The sequence below is a fragment of the Rhipicephalus sanguineus genome, chromosome 3, assembly GCF_013339695.2.
Source record: "Rhipicephalus sanguineus isolate Rsan-2018 chromosome 3, BIME_Rsan_1.4, whole genome shotgun sequence".
NCBI lineage: Eukaryota > Metazoa > Arthropoda > Arachnida > Ixodida > Ixodidae > Rhipicephalus > Rhipicephalus sanguineus.
Window position 1 is genome coordinate 103,385,972 of NC_051178.1, and position 17,354 is coordinate 103,403,325.

The 17,354-nt window shown below is 48.5% G+C and overlaps 1 protein-coding gene across 1 annotated transcript; it reads left to right on the forward strand.

The window, feature by feature from the left end:
• The first annotated feature begins 3,702 nt into the window (after nucleotides 1–3,702).
• LOC119385053 (uncharacterized) lies at nucleotides 3,703–10,295 on the forward strand. The gene is made up of 2 exons (XM_037652613.2): nucleotides 3,703–3,862; nucleotides 9,941–10,295. Exons 1-2 carry the CDS (start codon nucleotides 3,707–3,709, stop codon nucleotides 10,208–10,210), a joined length of 426 nt encoding a protein of 141 aa, XP_037508541.1. The 5' UTR covers nucleotides 3,703–3,706; the 3' UTR covers nucleotides 10,211–10,295.
• Nucleotides 10,296–17,354: the final 7,059 nt, after the last annotated feature.

Genomic DNA, 17,354 nt, shown 5'->3' on the forward strand with positions numbered 1-17,354 from the left:
TTCGCCGTACTGGCAGTACAACGGAGGCTTGTACAACGAAAATGCCTTTTGTTGCTCACACTATTTTCATTGCTATTAGGTAACGCTTCCGAACAGGCATTAACACCACGTGTCATTAGAAAGCGGAGAAAGCCTGGAACACCCACGGACACATTACTGCAGTGGCAGGGTGGTGTGATTCATGGGTATCCCGTCCACCTATTGTGAACACTACACGGTTCAGTGCTCACCATATTTTGTCGTTTGTCCTCTCTGCACCAGCATTTGTCGACGCACTTCAGTTGCTGGCCTAGGCTACAGTGTACTAGAAGGGGCAGTGAAGCGGGCGGCAGCCTCCGCGTGACTCCGGCGGCGTCGCCAGCAGCGGCGGCGCTGCGATCGACCAATCTTGAAGAGGAGCACGCGAAACGTAGCAACCACTGCGACGCTCGCATGTGCTTGGCGCGCGCTGTGTCTGTGGTTCAGATGTTTGCGCGTAAGCACTTCGCTTATTTAGTCTGTATTATCTGCTAAGGACCAGAAACTACAAGACAGATTGGTTTTCCCACAGATGAAAACGCATTTTGAGAAAGTACTCCCCGCTTGAATAGAGCCACGCTCTTGAAAACACGGACACTTTCCATCGCAGTTGAGTCCCATTGGAACATATTCAACCGTTTCAGCAATCAGGATTGAGTTTGTTTAGCTTACAGAACTTGAAAGCGCAGACGAATCTCTGATAGAGAGCGAGTACATTCGGATCTTGGGTAAACGCGATAGGGAAGCCGTGTGAGAAAAGAATTAAAAACGTAGCTAGTCACCGCAACTATCAAAGTAAGTTTAAACTAAACAGTTACACAGTGCGCTCGTTCTCTTTGCACAAGGCCTGAAAAAAAAAATAAAAAGAAAGTGATCGCGCAAATGTACAACGTCACGCAGAATCAGCTGGTCTCGTTGCTGAAACAGCTATAATAAAACATTTGTGCACGAATTTGAACAGTCATATACGCCCACAGCAACAATTTATAGAAATCATGCCCGAAACACAAGGCAAGTAAGCTGAAAAATAGGTCTAGCACAGCACTGATGCATGCAGAAAGCCAAGTGGGAACTTCCTTAAACTTGCAATTAGCAGCCAATTTTATTTATAGGGACCGTGCAGGCTTCGGCGAGCAGTTAAACGAGCTACAGCATTTCACAAAATGGACACAAGGTCATGGTCTCCGTAATCAGTGAATTAATGTGACAATGCATCACAGACAATGCATCACAGAATATGAGAACACACACATGAGGCAGTAGGGCACAGAGCATTGATATATGACATTGTTTTTCACACTAATGCAATGAGAGCATTGCCATAGTAATGGGTAGAAAAAACAACTGAATTACTGTACAAAAGGGAAGCCGCTTGCTTTGATTCAGCAAATCCTCACAGCTGGCAAGGTAAAGCTCAGAAAATCTCAGAAATAACAGCAGGTGAGGAAGGCAAAAGTATAATGCATGCTGAGAGTGTTGCCATGCAGCTAGTTTAGCCTGCTTAGTTTGAGGTGCTTGGCAAAATTGTTTCCTCAGCAGATTGGACTTATTCCCGCCTGTCACAAAAAAGTACAGTAGCATATAATAACGTAAAACCCAAAACTGCGTACTGGTATAGGGTCTTAGCGTGAATTTCGCAATCGACCTGCAATGGGGAAGCATGATGAATCATGTGCAACACATCCATAACACTCTCGCTATGAAGTTTGCGTCCACTGAATAACGTTCAATAGCAAATAACGTTCCCAATCGCTCTGGGACTGGGTCTGCGGGCGCTTTAAACAACGAAAGCTTCGCCGTTTGTTTGCTTCGAGAGTACGCTGTGCTGCACCAGGAGCGAAGAAATGGTTCAAGCGTTGTTTTTTAGGAGCCATTCGCACGTTATAGCATCACACATTGAGAGAAAAGCGGGAGAATCACTTCCAAACAAGCGCGTTCCAGCCAAGGAGCCGGCAGTACGAGGCACCCGCCTTCAAGATTGAGCGACTGCAGCGCCGCCGCTTCGTTCGCCAGCGGCGGCGTCACCTGCCCCTATGGGTCGGTGCCTCCGCCCGCTTCACTGCCCTTTCTAGTACACTGTACCTAGGCAGTATGTGGTGGCGCTGTCGTCAGTAGCGATGGCCGATTGGGGTGCCACGCCTTTTCTTGAGTATAGGAATGCACGGAACCGAGAAGATGGTGTTTGAATTTCTCATTGCATAGCGGAGTTATGAATTCTAGCTTTTGTGAGAAAATTACTCTTACATCTTAGAAAAGCTTGCAGAACAAAAGATCTGGCATTGCAAACCGATTGTATATTTAAATACTACATGTATAGCAGCAGAAGCATAACACAGATACAACCATGCCATTGAACTGCCAGGTGAACATCTCAATGTGTCTCACACTCTGGCAATCACCGATAATGCAGGTACTTTGTCAACAGCTGGCCAGGGCATGTCGTAACTTTTTCGCTAACAACGTTAGCTACGCCAGCTGATTCGGAGAAAATTAAAGAATATCTAGATTGTACAGACTAACCGAGAGTTAAATGCGTCACTGCGTACATGGCGTCAGGATGCGCATAACGTGAGGAATACAGCTTCAGGTTTCTGGCATAAAGAAATAAGGAGATCTGATTTCTCTGTTTTCTGTATTTTATCAGTCGCAAAGCACGGCACTACACAAAAAAGGGCGCATCGATCGTGAGACCAATTTTATTCAACCTTATCCTTAAAAACTACGAAATAGCTGTCGAACGCTTGTACTCGACCGATGGAGATGTAGATACCGCAGCGACTGACGAGCGCTACGCAAATCCACATGAAGGTGTTGTCGAGTAAGCGAAGAAAGTCGTACGCAAGAAACTATAGCAAGCGAAATCGGCGCATCTGACGACCGAACATGCAGAGAGAGCAAAGTTAGCGTGAAAAGTAAATGAAAAAGAGAACCACACTGAGTGTGCATAGTCACCGACATTTCTCCTTGCAGGCTGATTCCCTTACCAAGACGATATGCACGTATATCATCAAAAACAATTCCAAACGCATACACGCAAAGCACAAAGATGGTTCTTGCGGTACTGTTCAACAGAAGAACGGCGAATACTTGGGAAATCTCGTACTTGTTTTTCTGTAAATGCGAGCTACAAAGAAAAAAGGTTCAGCTTCGAACTAGTGGTGCTAAGCCTGAAGTAAGTTCGGAGCTGGGCGGCCTGATTTGTTTCTCTTTAGTTGTCTCTTCCTTTCTTCCTCTCTTCCTTTCTTTTTGTCGCTTCTGTTTCTTCCGTCTTTTTCTCTGTTTATGTATTTCTCACTCTATCTATTCCTTTTTCTTTCTTGCTCTTTCTTTCTTGATTTAGACGCGTATGTAGTGAACACCATTTCCTCGGCGTAAATGTCATTCTGATTAAAATTCTTCGTAGACATTAACAATAGCAAACTCATGTGCTGCTTCCGTGCTACGCGGTTCATTTTCTTGGCGCCAGGCCTTTGGTAAATATGTATAGTTTACCACAATGCATGTGAAAGTATAGCAGTCTGCATGTAAAACCGCCAAATGAAAGAGTAAACTTGAGTGATGGGATATGAGCCATTCTAATGAGTGCAAAAATCTATTTGTGACAAGTCCGAGAAATTCGCAGCTGTTTACGAGCTTTTAACACGGCTGTACGAGCGCAAATTTTCTTCCCTGTATTTACAGGCAGGACATGAACAACATCCTTCAGTCATGTGGTCGGCAGACGCTCACATTGGCTCTAGTGCGAGCCGGATGCCGCAAAGGGGCGTGGTATGGCTTCACAACGTTCGAGGCTAAAACGTGGGACCCGCAGCAAAAAGCTTTCAGCCGTCTGCATATTGTGCAAGTACGCATCATCCTGTCAGTTCAACTCGTAACCAATTGCTGTGGCGTTACCAGAGATCTATACTTGCCGCATTAGTATAGTGCTTCGGGCGAATTACGCTGCTAAGCTCGAGATCGGAGGTTCACTTTGATGGGGGCGCGAAATGAAAAAAAAAAAGTCGTGCAGTTACATTTAAGTTTAGGTTAATGAAAAACTATACAGGGTGTTTCAGATAAAAAGCACCAAGTATTAAATTGTTGTCCTGTCTCGTTGCGCTACTTAAGATGGCATTTAGGTCCATGCACCAACTCGCCCAACGTTCAACACTCTTAAATTTTCAAAGTACATTTACAATTAGGGTGCTTCACTACGCCCTAAATAACTAAGAAACTTCTGCTTTCTCATCATTCTAACGGTTCCGGGTTGGAAACCATGACCTCGAGTTTCGCAGTGCAACGCGACAGGCACGTAGCTAACGTAGTAGGTGCTGGTATAGTAAAGCACCAGCACGTTGTACAAGGCAAAATTACAGCAATAGGATCATCGAACCCGATGACAGGAGTGAGAATGACCAACGTTGCATTTAGCACAGAACGAGACGGCCTGGATAACCTTCCCGTAATGCGCGCACATGCCGGTCAAGAGGGTGCTATCCTGGACTAATCATGCGATGGCGGTGTTTTGAGCCAATAGGCCGTGAGAGCTGTGTGGGTCAATGATTGCTTACAAAGTGGGGAATTGGACTCTGTCCAGGCTACCACTCAAAATGTCGCGTGCATTCGACTTCGGAGGGGCTTACGTTCGGTTGGCTGATTGCCATACGTGTTTTTATTGCTATGAGCTTGCCAGCGCCCTTAGGGAACGATGATGTATCGCGAAAGTTCGAGCAGCCTTCAAGTATAAAGCACCCGGAAACGGACGTAGCATCGTACACTGATTTTCTCTTGCCTGTGCCCTTGGTGAACATACATTGAAATCATGTCATGATCGACAGGGTAGTGCGTACGAGCGTGAGTTGCAGCCATTGTTATACCCTTGTCACAAGGTGCAACTTAAGTGCACTTTGAGGGAGCGCACTTCGCCGCTAGTGTCATTTGCACGCTGTCACACAGGAACGCTTAGTGACACTCGCTGCAAAGTACACTTACCGGCAAGGTGCGTTCGCCAAACTCACTTCGCTGCGACGGAGTGTCTAGCCTCGGTAGCAGTGGCTTGTAGATAAACACGCTAATGCAAAACGCGGCGATCATAGTATTTTTAAACCATCGTTCTCGTTATTAGGAATACTGCCATGTATTCAAACAAATCATACTACAACAAAAAACCTCGCTATAATCTCGCCCTCGGGCAGTTTGCGGCGACGTCCGCTAGGGGGATGCGGGAGCACATGCCGTGCAATGGCCGCGTCCGTGGCGTTGTTTACTTCCGTTGCCCATGTGTAGGTCAGTCATTCTTTAGTAATTTGCGATGGCGTGTGCCACGGGTGCCGCTTCCATGAAGACAACGTGGTCCGACGCAGAGACGCGGGCGCTCATACGCATTTGGGAGGAGCAAATGAGTGTTGCTTAAAACACGCTCCAAGCGCCCGTCACCACTACGCGTCCCTTCTGCACCGGAGTCCGCCATTTTTGTTTCCGATTCGTCTTTGATATGACACTGCCTTGTCTCGGCTCGCGACTACCAACGAGGTTATGCGGTTGCAATAGTATTTACTCCATTTTCGCGCAATGTTTATTGTAAATTATGTTCATGCCTATAATACGCTATTAAACAGCGAGCATTGCCAAAAATAACAAATATATGTTGCGCTACTAAACCACCAATTGCCACTGCCATCATTTCCAAAGCACACTTCTCTTTCTCGTGTAGCAGCGCGCTGCCAAAGTGACACTCTGTGAGCGTAAGTGCGCTCGCTCAAAATGACACTAAATTTGCCAGTGTGACCGGGGTATTATACGTACCAAAGAAAAATGCAACGCGTGATTGACGTATATAACACTCTTAAAGCAAGCACTTTCTGCCCCCTCTGTGCTGTGTATATGAATGCTTTCCATGCTCCAAGCAAAGTTATTTAAGAACTCTAGAACTTGTCGCCATTCGCATCTCACAGTTGGGAAAAGCAACTTCATAGGACATATATATCATCCAAAGAATTCGTTGTTTCCTGGTCTTTTTAAAATTTGCCCCTAAGATTTAGTTCTCGCAACAAAAAAAAGAACGCGGGTTTCACGAATATTTCAGGTTTCTTTTACGGCAGTGTGCAACATGTAGAGGACATTTAGGTAGAGAATTGATTGGTTAAATTTTAATATCCTGCACTGTTACATAAAGAACTTTTTGTTTAAGTTTACTGTAACCTTATTCGATAATGTTAAGTTTCTTACCGAGTGAAATCGAGTTAATTATTACGGCTCCTTGAATATTAATTTAATTCGTGTGCTGCGGGGTGCATCAAGATTTACATGAATCAGAGGTGACGGTTTCTTAGAATTAGGGCTGGCCACGCACTGATACTCTGGATAAGCGCATAACCAGCCCAAGCAGCGTTGGCCCAACCAACACCAACGAGCTGAAAACGGGCTGTTTGCTGATGTGTAAGCACGTATCAAAGAACTAGAATGTTGTTGCGGATCATGTGTGTAATTCTGCACAGTAGCGCAAACAAGCACACGGACGGCGACAGATCAAAACGGGGCACAGCGCTACGTGTACACAGCGCTATGCGTGCGTCTTCGCTAAACTTCGGAGCCACATTTCTCGCGAGATGGATGCGAAGTGTGCGTCACATAGAGTTTCTTTACTATAATACTGCCACGTGCGTTTCTTTATCACTTTTGCTGTATTTGGTTTTCGGCCACAAAGACTGTCAGCAACGCTCAGCGCGAACCGCGCCTCATTGTTCGAGAAGCTTCGCGATCATTGTAGATCGTTTTGTTAAGATTGCGCGCAAGACGCGCACACTCGAGCTTATTCTAGAATTTGCACGACAGCCAGCGATAACGCTGGAATATTCGACGGCGCATGTTTAAATGCCGACGCGCTTCATCGCTTGTCAGTTGATCGACGGTCGACTCTCTGTTCGCCGCTATCAGCGCATACAGTGTGTATTGCTGTAAATTACCTTTCCGTTTCTCGGCCACAAGTTCGGCCAAATAAAGACTTTCATCTCGGACACGTCGCCTGCGGTCTTCGTCCACGTCACGACCCCGTGACAATACCTAGAGGGGAATCTGGCGCTAGTGTCTACGCGGGCTCGTTCAGCGGCGCTTCAACCACCATGGGAATGATGGGAAGTACAGGCTTCAGATTTGCTTCGGATGCCTTTCGTTCTTGAGATTTGCGACGCTTGTTTGCCGAGTGTAAAACAAAGTGATGCGAAGTTATTTTCAATTAAAACTTGCTTAAATCTTTTTTTACGTAAAACTTATTGCAAAGTCTGTGTGACCGTGAGATGGAAGTGAAACCTGGAAAAATTCCACCACCAGGGTATGCATTGCTCTACAATTGTGTTCCACGTTTGGCATCACCATATAATGAATTATTTTTTATAACACTTAAAAAAACATGCTTCTTTTTCCCTCGAAAGTATACGCATTATCTATTTATGGAAATAACAGTAGCATATTACATGCTACAACTACGCGCAGCGCTCAGTGCACGACGCTTTGCTAAAACTGTCAAAATACTACCTGTAAAGCAGCAACGTCGCAGCAAACCAAAGACCTAGTGGTCTACAGCCTTTTTGAACGACAAAGGCACTGCTTGAGTGCTTCGCAACGCACCCCCACTGCCCACGCCTCGCGAAGAACGAAACTGAAACTAGAAAAAGATCCGTAGCCAGTTCGCTAGCTAACGCAATTTAATCCGAAGTCTGTACTTCCCATCATTCCCATGGTGGTTGAACGATCGCAGCGCCAGTTTCCTCTCTAGGTTATTGTATGAAACTCTATGGTGCGTCATAAAAATTGATGGAAAACGCAATGTTTTGCTTAGAATACGCCAGGTGGCGTACAATGTGACGCAAGTGTCTGGAATATAGGAGTGGCTATGCATATTTATGAAAGCCAGTTTCACCTTTCAAACCACGCATCTAAAATGGGGCGAAAGATTTTTTCATTTTCATTTTTTTTTTTTCATTCCATAGCGTAATATTTAAACGGTAATGTTCATTTAGGTCTGGCCATGCTGAAAAACGCACGTCGTCACTCTGGCCGCGAGCTAACAGTATCGTGCGCGAGTATGTAACTTCGTAACAAGGCGATTGATGTGACATTACTGATGAGATCGTGGCAAAACTGGTAGGCCTGCCTTTTCCAGGCGTAAATAATTTTAGGAATTACTTTAATAAAACAAAGTCACAGTTTCGCCGCAAGAGCGAAGCAATGAATGCGATAGCACGAAATTGGAATCTCACACGAAGAACGAAAAGAAGCTCGATACTTGCAGCGCCTGTCACAGTTGTAACGTCTTTGTGCTTGAGCAACGTGCTGCAAATGTCCAGAATAGAGAATCAGATGATGGTGATGATGATGATGATGATTGCCTTTATGAATGGCTCACACCCACTCTGGGGGATTGGCCAAGAAACGAATAATTAGATGCTCTTAGATATTTGGCTGCAAGTGTCCAGAATAGAGAATCAGATGATGATGATGATGATGATTGCCTTTATGAATGGCTCACACCCACTCTGGGGCATTGGCCAAGAAACGAATAATTAGATGCTCTTAGATATTTGTTTTTCTTTTAAACTGCGGCGCGTAGAGTGACCCCCTGCGTTTCTTGCCACACGGGGGCGTCTGATGCAAGGTGTGCCCCGGTGTTCTTTTTTTTTTTCTTCTTCCACATCACGAGTGGGTACAAAAATGGCCACTTTGTCGTGCGCGAAAGAAAATTAGAAACGTCCCGTGATAGAAAACACGATCAAGCTCCTCCGAGATTTGCTTACCACCAGCGGTAAATGGTGTATATAAATAGCTCGCCATTATTTCGCCGGCGCATACATGGGGCATGGCTTGAGTTGTCTAATGCAGCAGACTGGGGAGCGAGAGGTCGATGGTTCGAATCCCCGGTTGGGTGCTTCGGAATTTTTTTCTTCTCCTTATTTTTCTTTCTGCCTTTTTACATATATACATACATATACATATCCGGGGCATGACGGCGACGGCGACGGCAAAAATCAGTCGAGAGTGTCCATATAATTGCTATCGCAATAATATGAATGGTACAATATGTGGCTTCGTGACGAGAGCATAGAGGTATGCACAGATACATGCTCGCTTGTTCCGCAAGAAACCGACACGAATCTTCCTCCTTTTCAAGGGACAGGAAAGTCGTTGTCTTACGCTAGCGCTTTTTCGCAGGACGCGTTTGAAAAGTGCCCCAAAAGCATGTATTTCCATAACTTCCTAAAATTGTGCCTCTTCGCTGACTTCGCATGAAATTGTGCGCTGACGGCTAAGGTTAAACGAAGGAACAGTCATATAATCTCATTTGTAACGCAAAACACAAGTGCGTGCCGATCGAAAACGTCAGAACAGCTCGCATTTCCTACAGAAGAGCACTGCCGCCCCACAAGCGACAGGCCTCTGATCGGGAAGTCATCTTCGTGGCACCGTTTCGAAATTAGGAACACAAGTCCATCAATTAAGGAGCGCTGTGACACTTGAATGTTATATCTTACACTGCGTCTTCGGTATTGCGCGTACGTGATAGTGCGCACACGAGACATTGACAGAAGGCAGTTTTAGAATAGGGTACGTAGAGATAGCGTTCGTTTGGTGAGATGCGCTATTTCCGTAACTTAACGTGGCTACCCAAGAGGATAGCGAACGACAGCGTGCGCAGTGGCGACAAACGCTAACGTAAAGCTTTGCATACGCTATTCTAAAACTGCCTAATAGCGGGAAAGTCCCCGTTAGTGCGAACGCACTGATAAATAAGAGGAAAAACAAAAGGGGCGCCGAGTTCTAATGATCATTGAGTTTTAATGTGCTACCTTGCTAGGCTCTGTGCAGACTAATTCCGTGCATTGCAGTGAGCGGAAGGTGTATGTTCTATGCTGTGAGATTGAAAGCGCGCACTTGGGGCCGTTCACAGCGCGCCAAGGACGTGCGTGTGCAGACTGTGGGTCAGAACTTGTTTCCCGGAGACGTGTTGACGCACGTGGACGGAACCCCGGCTGACAAGATGAGTCATTCGATCCTGCGGCAGTACATGGCCAAGGCGCGGCCGGAGATCCAGGTCACCATCGCGCCTCTGTCGCCGCTGCGACGCAAGCGGCCCTCATCCACACGCCTGCACGAGACGTTCATGTCCGACGACAGCGTCGGTGAACCTAGCAGCGTGGCAGCTGACATCAACGAATGACGACGCAACCGAGGTCGGGAAGTGTTGCAGGTGGCAAGAGCGCGTGCTTGCACTCTGGTTGAGTGCTAGCTACTTTTTTTTTGTTCAAAACAAGCGTTATGGTAAGCTTGTTTCATTAAATTTTTACACTGAATTTCGCCTCCTTCACTGTCTTAAAATTTTCGAATAAAATAGCGTTTTCTTAACTAGCCACCTCTGTATTACTATGCATGCGCTGCAACGAAATTCAAACTTGTCTGAGGCATTTAGCACAGTCCTACTGAATTGAGATTGGATCGCTCTATAGCAGGGGAGGGAAATACTTCTATAAATACGTGCAATTTGACTGTCCACACGCGATATTAAGACGTGCCTTCATTCGTTGCTTCCTCGTGAGCTCATTTGGCTAACTGTCCCGCGACAATGTTGCACTACACAAATTGAAGCCTGCGATTTTGCAGTATACATACACATGGGACGAATACTGCAAGTGGCACAAATCTTGAGACAAGCATTGTAATATTGAGGTAAAAATCTGCTGCTCCAGTTATCCCCATGTGACGTCATCAGTTGACATATTCGTTTGGTCAAAGGTAGGCCGTTCCCGGTTGCAGTGCAACACCGAGTGAGGAGCGCTAAAGCTTTGGGGAAAAGTGGGGTGGGGGGTCAATGCAATCGACTGAGAACGTCAAGGTGATTTAATGCGTATTTCTGGAATTGCGGCCCGCTATGTCTTGCAAGTCTGGTCCTTGATTGTTACAGGGCAGCTGTATATGACTAGGGCTTTCCTTCTGTATAAGTGGCGTAGCCGCGTGGACAAAACTTTTTTTCGTGGAGGAGGGGGGGGGGGGTACGCCCATGATCGACGTGGGGTCCGGGCACGTAACTGTGGTCAAGTGTCATTTCGTGCTCTCTATCCCATGGCAGAAAAAAATTTCGGGGGGGGGGGGGGGGGGCACGGGCCTGGTGTGCCACCCCTGGATACGCCAGTGTTCTGAATGTGTGCAAACACCATTAGCGCACGTATGCGCCACAGAAATTGGCGGAGCCATACTGCTCACTGCTGGTTCACTCAGTGGCGTATCAACTCGTTCGCGAGCAGGGGGGCTGGCGTCTCTCACTCTGTCCGCCGGGTATATATATATATATATATATATATATATATATATATATATATATATATATATATATATATTATATATATATATATATATATTGTAAGGGAAAGACACAGAGAAATAGACAACGCCTGTTGACTAGGCCGGCTGTTCTATTCTGCCTCGTCTTTCTCTTCGTCGTGCTGGTCCAGCACGAGGGCCCAAGCTACGCTTCCGCTCATGGTCCTCACACTCGGCCATGACTGCGAATGACCGAAGCCGCCGACAGTGTCTCTGGTGGCTGACGTTGACTGTGTCGCCGTGGTCGCTCGATACAACGCCGCTGGGCTTGCCTTTGTGCTTGGTCGATGACGTCTGGCGGTCGGCATTGGCTGTGCCGCGGTGGTCGGTTTTGCTTACGCCACGACTTGTCTTGCAGAGCTGCCGAACATTCTGGGGGGCGATGCTGGCTGTGTCGGGGGGGTCGCAGAAGTCCTCGGTCGCGCTGTGACCTAACGTGGTGAGCGGCGGAAGACGACGCGAGCAGTTGGCACTTTTTTCGCAACCTCGGGACAAGCTTCCGCACTGCCGCGTCATCAATTCTCACTACTTTAGTACCACACACATGTGGATACTGTGCGTGCCACAGAACTTCATGTTCTTTGGTCGTAAGAGAGCGACACTTGGATCGAAGTGGCATGTCATTGATGTCTGTAGGCGTTGTGGTCTCTCCGTCCTTCATCAGAGAGACATCCTTGAACGGGATGTGAACGTCCATGCAAGCTCTTTCCGGTGCGCGTCTGCGATATGCTAGAAACGCCGACTGCGGAGTCATTGATGTGACAGCATCGTTGCGGAATTCATCAGTCACGCCATCGGCGCACTTAGGCTGTACTGGGCGGTCTCTTGTACCAGCAGCTTGGATCTTACTCAGGGCAAGGTGACCATTTGCGCACTCGGCCAATGACTGCGATGAACTTCGCGTACTGAGCTCCGGTGGGTCTGAGAGCACATTAATATCGATCGCTGGCATGGGCTCGTCCAGCTTTGGAACGGTTAGCGTGTTGGAAAACGGAGGAGCCGGCTTGTCCACGTGCCAAGGTGAAGATAAGCCTGGCGCTCGCGTGATCGACTTCTGTGGCTTGGAGGCAGGCTTGGTCACGAGAAAGGAAGGTCGTGAGGTGGGTCGCGACAATGAGTTTGAGTTCTCGACCACCAAGTGCAGCTGGCGGCCTGTGTCGGTGTCTGGCGCGGAGCGTTCCGCGAAGCTTCCTGTGAAGGAGCTGCAGGACACAGCTGTACCATCGGGCCGGGGTTCAGGAGCGGAGATGCTACACCATCGTGATGGATCTCTTGATCTCGGTCACCGAGGGAGGGCAGGGTAGTAGGGGCCCGAGATGCACCGTCGAGGTTGTGCGTCTCACAGCTGCCATGAGTGGTACACAGTGAGTCGGTAGGGGAGGGGCTACAGGTATGTGAAAGCGGGCGAAATACGTATGTCAACCTGGCGCACCATTCAGTCCAGGATTGTTGTTTGACGCCTTCGTAGCCATGCCATGCCTTGGCAGCATCGCGGAGGCGGTCGATGGCCACCAGCCATTTCCGATGATCCGGCCAGGCATGGCGGGCGGCGAGGTCGTTTACTGCTTTGATCCACAGAACGGCATTATCCTGGAATCCTCGGAACTCCGGCAGTTCCGATGCAACCGCTGATGGTAATGTGGACTGCAAGGATCTGGAGGCTCTGGCGGCGAAACGGTCTAGTTCCTGGGCAAGCAAGGATGTCGCCCGCATGACGTCCGTGGGAAGGTTGAGCGAGGAGCCCGAGGAGCCAGGGGCGATGGCCGTGGAGAATATGGGCACTCCGGTACTCACGGCGGCAGTGGAGAATCCACAGTTTGAAGGCGCCAAGCTGTGAAGCTGTTCGGACAAGCGCGTGGCTGCGCGGATGATCCTCGTAGCATCGTCGGGTGAGCCGCCTGGAGAACCATTGGCTGCGGCCGCGGAATATGTTTTCGTCGCAGCAATCAGCGTGGCGATGTCCTCAATCAGGGAAGCGTGGTCAACACGATGAATGCAATCACCGGTACAATACCGTCGAGTCGCCGAGGAGGCCTGGACGCCTTCCCCGGACGGTGCTTGTAGCGCCGGCAGGTAAGCAGGTGTCGAGGAGGCTTGGACGCCGTCCCCGCCGTACTGTGCTTCCTGCGGCGGCAGGCTTGCGGTTTCCATGCCCTAGGAAGCGTGGACGGCGTTCCTTGACTGGCGGCTCCGCAAAGCCGAAGACAGACGAGCACAGGCGGTTTCTGCCTTAAGGCTCCGTGTTCGACGACTGCGCCATTGTAAGGGAAAGACACAGAGAAATAGACACAACGCCTGTTGACTAGGCCGGCTGTTCTATTCTGCCTCGTCTTTCTCTTCGTCGTGCTGGTCCAGCACGAGGGCCCAAGCTACGCTTCCGCTCATGGTCCTCACAATATATATATATATATATATATATATATATATATATATATATATATATATGCATGCGCGTCCCCTCCCTCACAGGGCGAGCGGGGAACGCGGTCGACAGGCGTGCAAGAGGGGGGCAGCGTAGGAGAGGAGAGAGCGGGAGGGGACGCGCATGCGCTGGCACTCATCGTGGCGTTGCGCAAGAGAGAATTTCGGCATGTCTAGCCCGCATTTCAGAGGAAGAGTGGAGAGGGGAAGTGGAGAGGTGTAGGAGAGAGGGGTTAGTTGAGAGGAAAGTGGAGAGGGGGAAATGGGAGAGGGGAAGTGGAGAGGAGTGGAGAGGAGGAGTGTGGAGAGGGTATGCGCATGCGCAGTAAGGGTGGTCACGTCGCACATCACCACCACCACCGGTTTGAACTCCGCTATAAGATGCTTCACATCTAAAAATTGGCTGCGTATCTGCGTGCTTCGCTGCAAATGTCGTCTAAAGACGATAGAAGAGGCGCTGCGTGAGATATGGACGCCATCTGGCAATACGTCGGGAAACATGAGTGCTGTGTTGCGGGCTGGTAGTCCCGGCGCAGCAGCAGGCAAAGACCGGCGGTGAACAACGCGACCGGCGGGGACGCCAGCCAGCCCGAACACGCGGTTTGGCGCGAAGCGCCGAAGCAGAAGAAACGTCCGCGCACAACGAGTACTCTCCACACACTCTTTTATTTACACGTCGCCTGGGTAAAACAGGAATGCCAGAGCGGCGCCCCATGGCATTCGTACAGTGCAATACTGAACCGAAACCGAAACACAATGAGCTCGTGCAGAGGGCACGGAGGAAGGCAAGGTTCAGCGCAGTCGCATTTTCAGCGCAGCTTAAGAAACTAGGGTCTCTATAATTACGTATCTATGTATTTTCTAATAAAGGAACACACCACCTAATACTCACCTAGTGATGTTGCGCCTTAGATATGCGTAATGTTTGCTTTTTTTATCAACAGTGTACACAAGTATGAACCTAGTCAGCCGTTCAAGATGGCTGGCCCTTGGGCAAGTGGTTCAACTTTGGCCGGGTGGCTGAATCGTGTGACGTGTCGACCGACAAACAGAAAGACAGAAAGACAGACCAAAATTTCTGCGTTAAGTTCCACAAGAAAGACTATCGTCTTTAAAAACCATGACAGATTGCTGTAATATTATAGAGCCCCAGCTGAGCGATAGCCTCGTTTGCGATACACGAGCGCAAGACGCGAAAGCTTGGAATAGGGATAGGGAGCCCGCACCGCAGGTAGCCTACAGTGCGTAGTCATGATACACGGAGGACAGTTGTCACAGCAGAATCGTAGGACAAATTTTATTACAAAATTAGGTTATTGCTGCGTTCAAGTAAAACTTTGCCTGACTTGTTAGTTTCCCAGTCTGCAGCCGACAACGATCACTGTCAAAAGTGGGGGGGCTCCGCCCCGCTAACATTTCTCAGTGGGGGGGCTAGAGCCCCCCTTGCCCCCCCGGTAGATACGCCTATGGGTTCACTACAAATGAAGGGAACACACGGGCGGCAATCACTGTGCGGCAATCATGCGCATGCGGCAAACCAGACAAGATGACGCATGTAGCGGCGAAAAGACGCATGCTGCTCAGAGGAGCATATGCTAAATTCAAAAGGGACTTCCTGAACAGACATTCGGATTTCGTTGCATGGTGTGTAGTCACCTCTATGTCTTGTGCCAAACAGCTTCGCTGGTCATCAACCTTCATACATTGGAATGGCTCCTCAAATTTTTATTAAGGTGAAAGCTTTAGATCTCTGTTTCAAGCTCGCGTTGTGAGATACAAAAAATATCCCCTGGGCGCTTGAGCGGTGTGTTCACTTCGCCTCTGCGGGCGGGGAAGACCGAGAAAGTACGCCACGGCGGATGAGGCTAGAGCAACTCGAAACGCCGCTCGTCGTAGCCGCCGTCGGGAGGAAGCGGCTATAGAAGTAAGCTGCGACAGAGGCCCGACGAAGACAACATGCGGCCCTAATGCTACGCAGGCGTCCTGGGAATGCAGAACTTGTGGAGAGAGAGGCCGCTGTCGTAAGAGCAGATCAACAGAAAGTTCAACAGCAGGTCAACAGAAGGTCCAAGTAGCCTTAAAGGTACGAACACGCTGGCGGCGCTGCACTCTCCCGCCCGACGCTCACCGCTCGCTCGATGCCGCTTTTCTCTCTTTCTCCAGCGGAGCGTCGAAGTCTTTCTCCCGCCGACTCAATCGCTCAGGTAGAGCACTGCATGGGCTCGGGCCTACCCGAAAACCCGGGCCCGGCCCGGCCCACGGGCCGGGCCGGGCCGGGCAAAGTAGTTTTCACGGCGGGCCCGGGCTGGGCTCGGGCCTGAAGCTCCGTGCTTAGGGCCGGGCCCGGGTTTGAGGTGGCGGGCTCCGGTCGGGCCGGGCTTGGACTTTGCTCCGTTCTTAAAAGGTCACTAAAGTGAAACACTAAATCGGTTTAGACCGATAAAGTGTACTCCGAGAACCCGAACGCCATTAATTTCACCATCAATGCATTTATTAATAAAGGAGAAAATCAAGGTCACAGTTTCATTTTGAAATCTCCGCACCTGACGTCACGGATTTCAAGCTGTATTCGTCCTATTTTAGGGACATTGGCTCAAAGAAATTTTCAGAAACTTGGTATGTTAAGTCTATGACCCCCTCAGAGGTCAATGCACTTCATTTTTACCCACTATAAACTACGTAGGGCCCAGTAGATGCCGTCAGAATCTATGACGTCACGGCGTTTGCTGCGTGAATTTCAAGGTGGCGTCGTTACCTGCATTTTCTTGCGAGTTTTCTCTCTTACCAAGAGTCTTGTCGCGACGAACGTGGTGCTTTTGGAATGGTAAAAGAGTAATTTACTGATAATAGAAAAATCGTTTTTCTCTTTAATGTGCCTTGTTCCGCATACGCTGTGCGTACATATATGCCCCACATTTTATCTAAAAAAAACGTTTTTTTTTTTTGTGGGGTAAGCTGTTTGGAGACGTTTTATGAGGGATAAGTACTGAACTTATTTTGCTTCTTGCATATGAGCTACTTGATTTATCTGAAACAGGTGAGCTAAAAGTAAATAGACCAGGCCCTTATATGTAACATCTCGCTATTCCGTGCTTTATTTGCTTTCGTTACTATTTTATATCCCAAATATTACTCTGTAATCGCAGTAATAAGTGTAATATAATAAAATCAGAGCTCCAAAGTGGGGAAATGTTGTTGAAAGTACAGCCCCCCTCTAAAACGAAAGGACTGCACGGAGTCTTGATACATAGAATCCCTATAAAGGCACATTGTTTTTCTGTGACGGCTCCCAGTGGTCATGAGGCGCGAGATGGACATGAACAGCCTGCTTTGTGTGCCCACAATATTAACGTCTGAGCCTTCGTCTTGTTCCGCCATATCAGGGGTCTCAAACTCACCTCAGCTAACGGGCCGCATTCACGAAAATTAACTCCCGCAAGGGCTAGGGCAATGACGAAGGTAGGAGCGTGGGAGGGAGGAACAGGTTGTTTTAAAACTATCGTCATTTCACAGCAGACCTTTCCCATATCTCATATTCGCGATCATTTCTAGGGGATTTGGCGGCA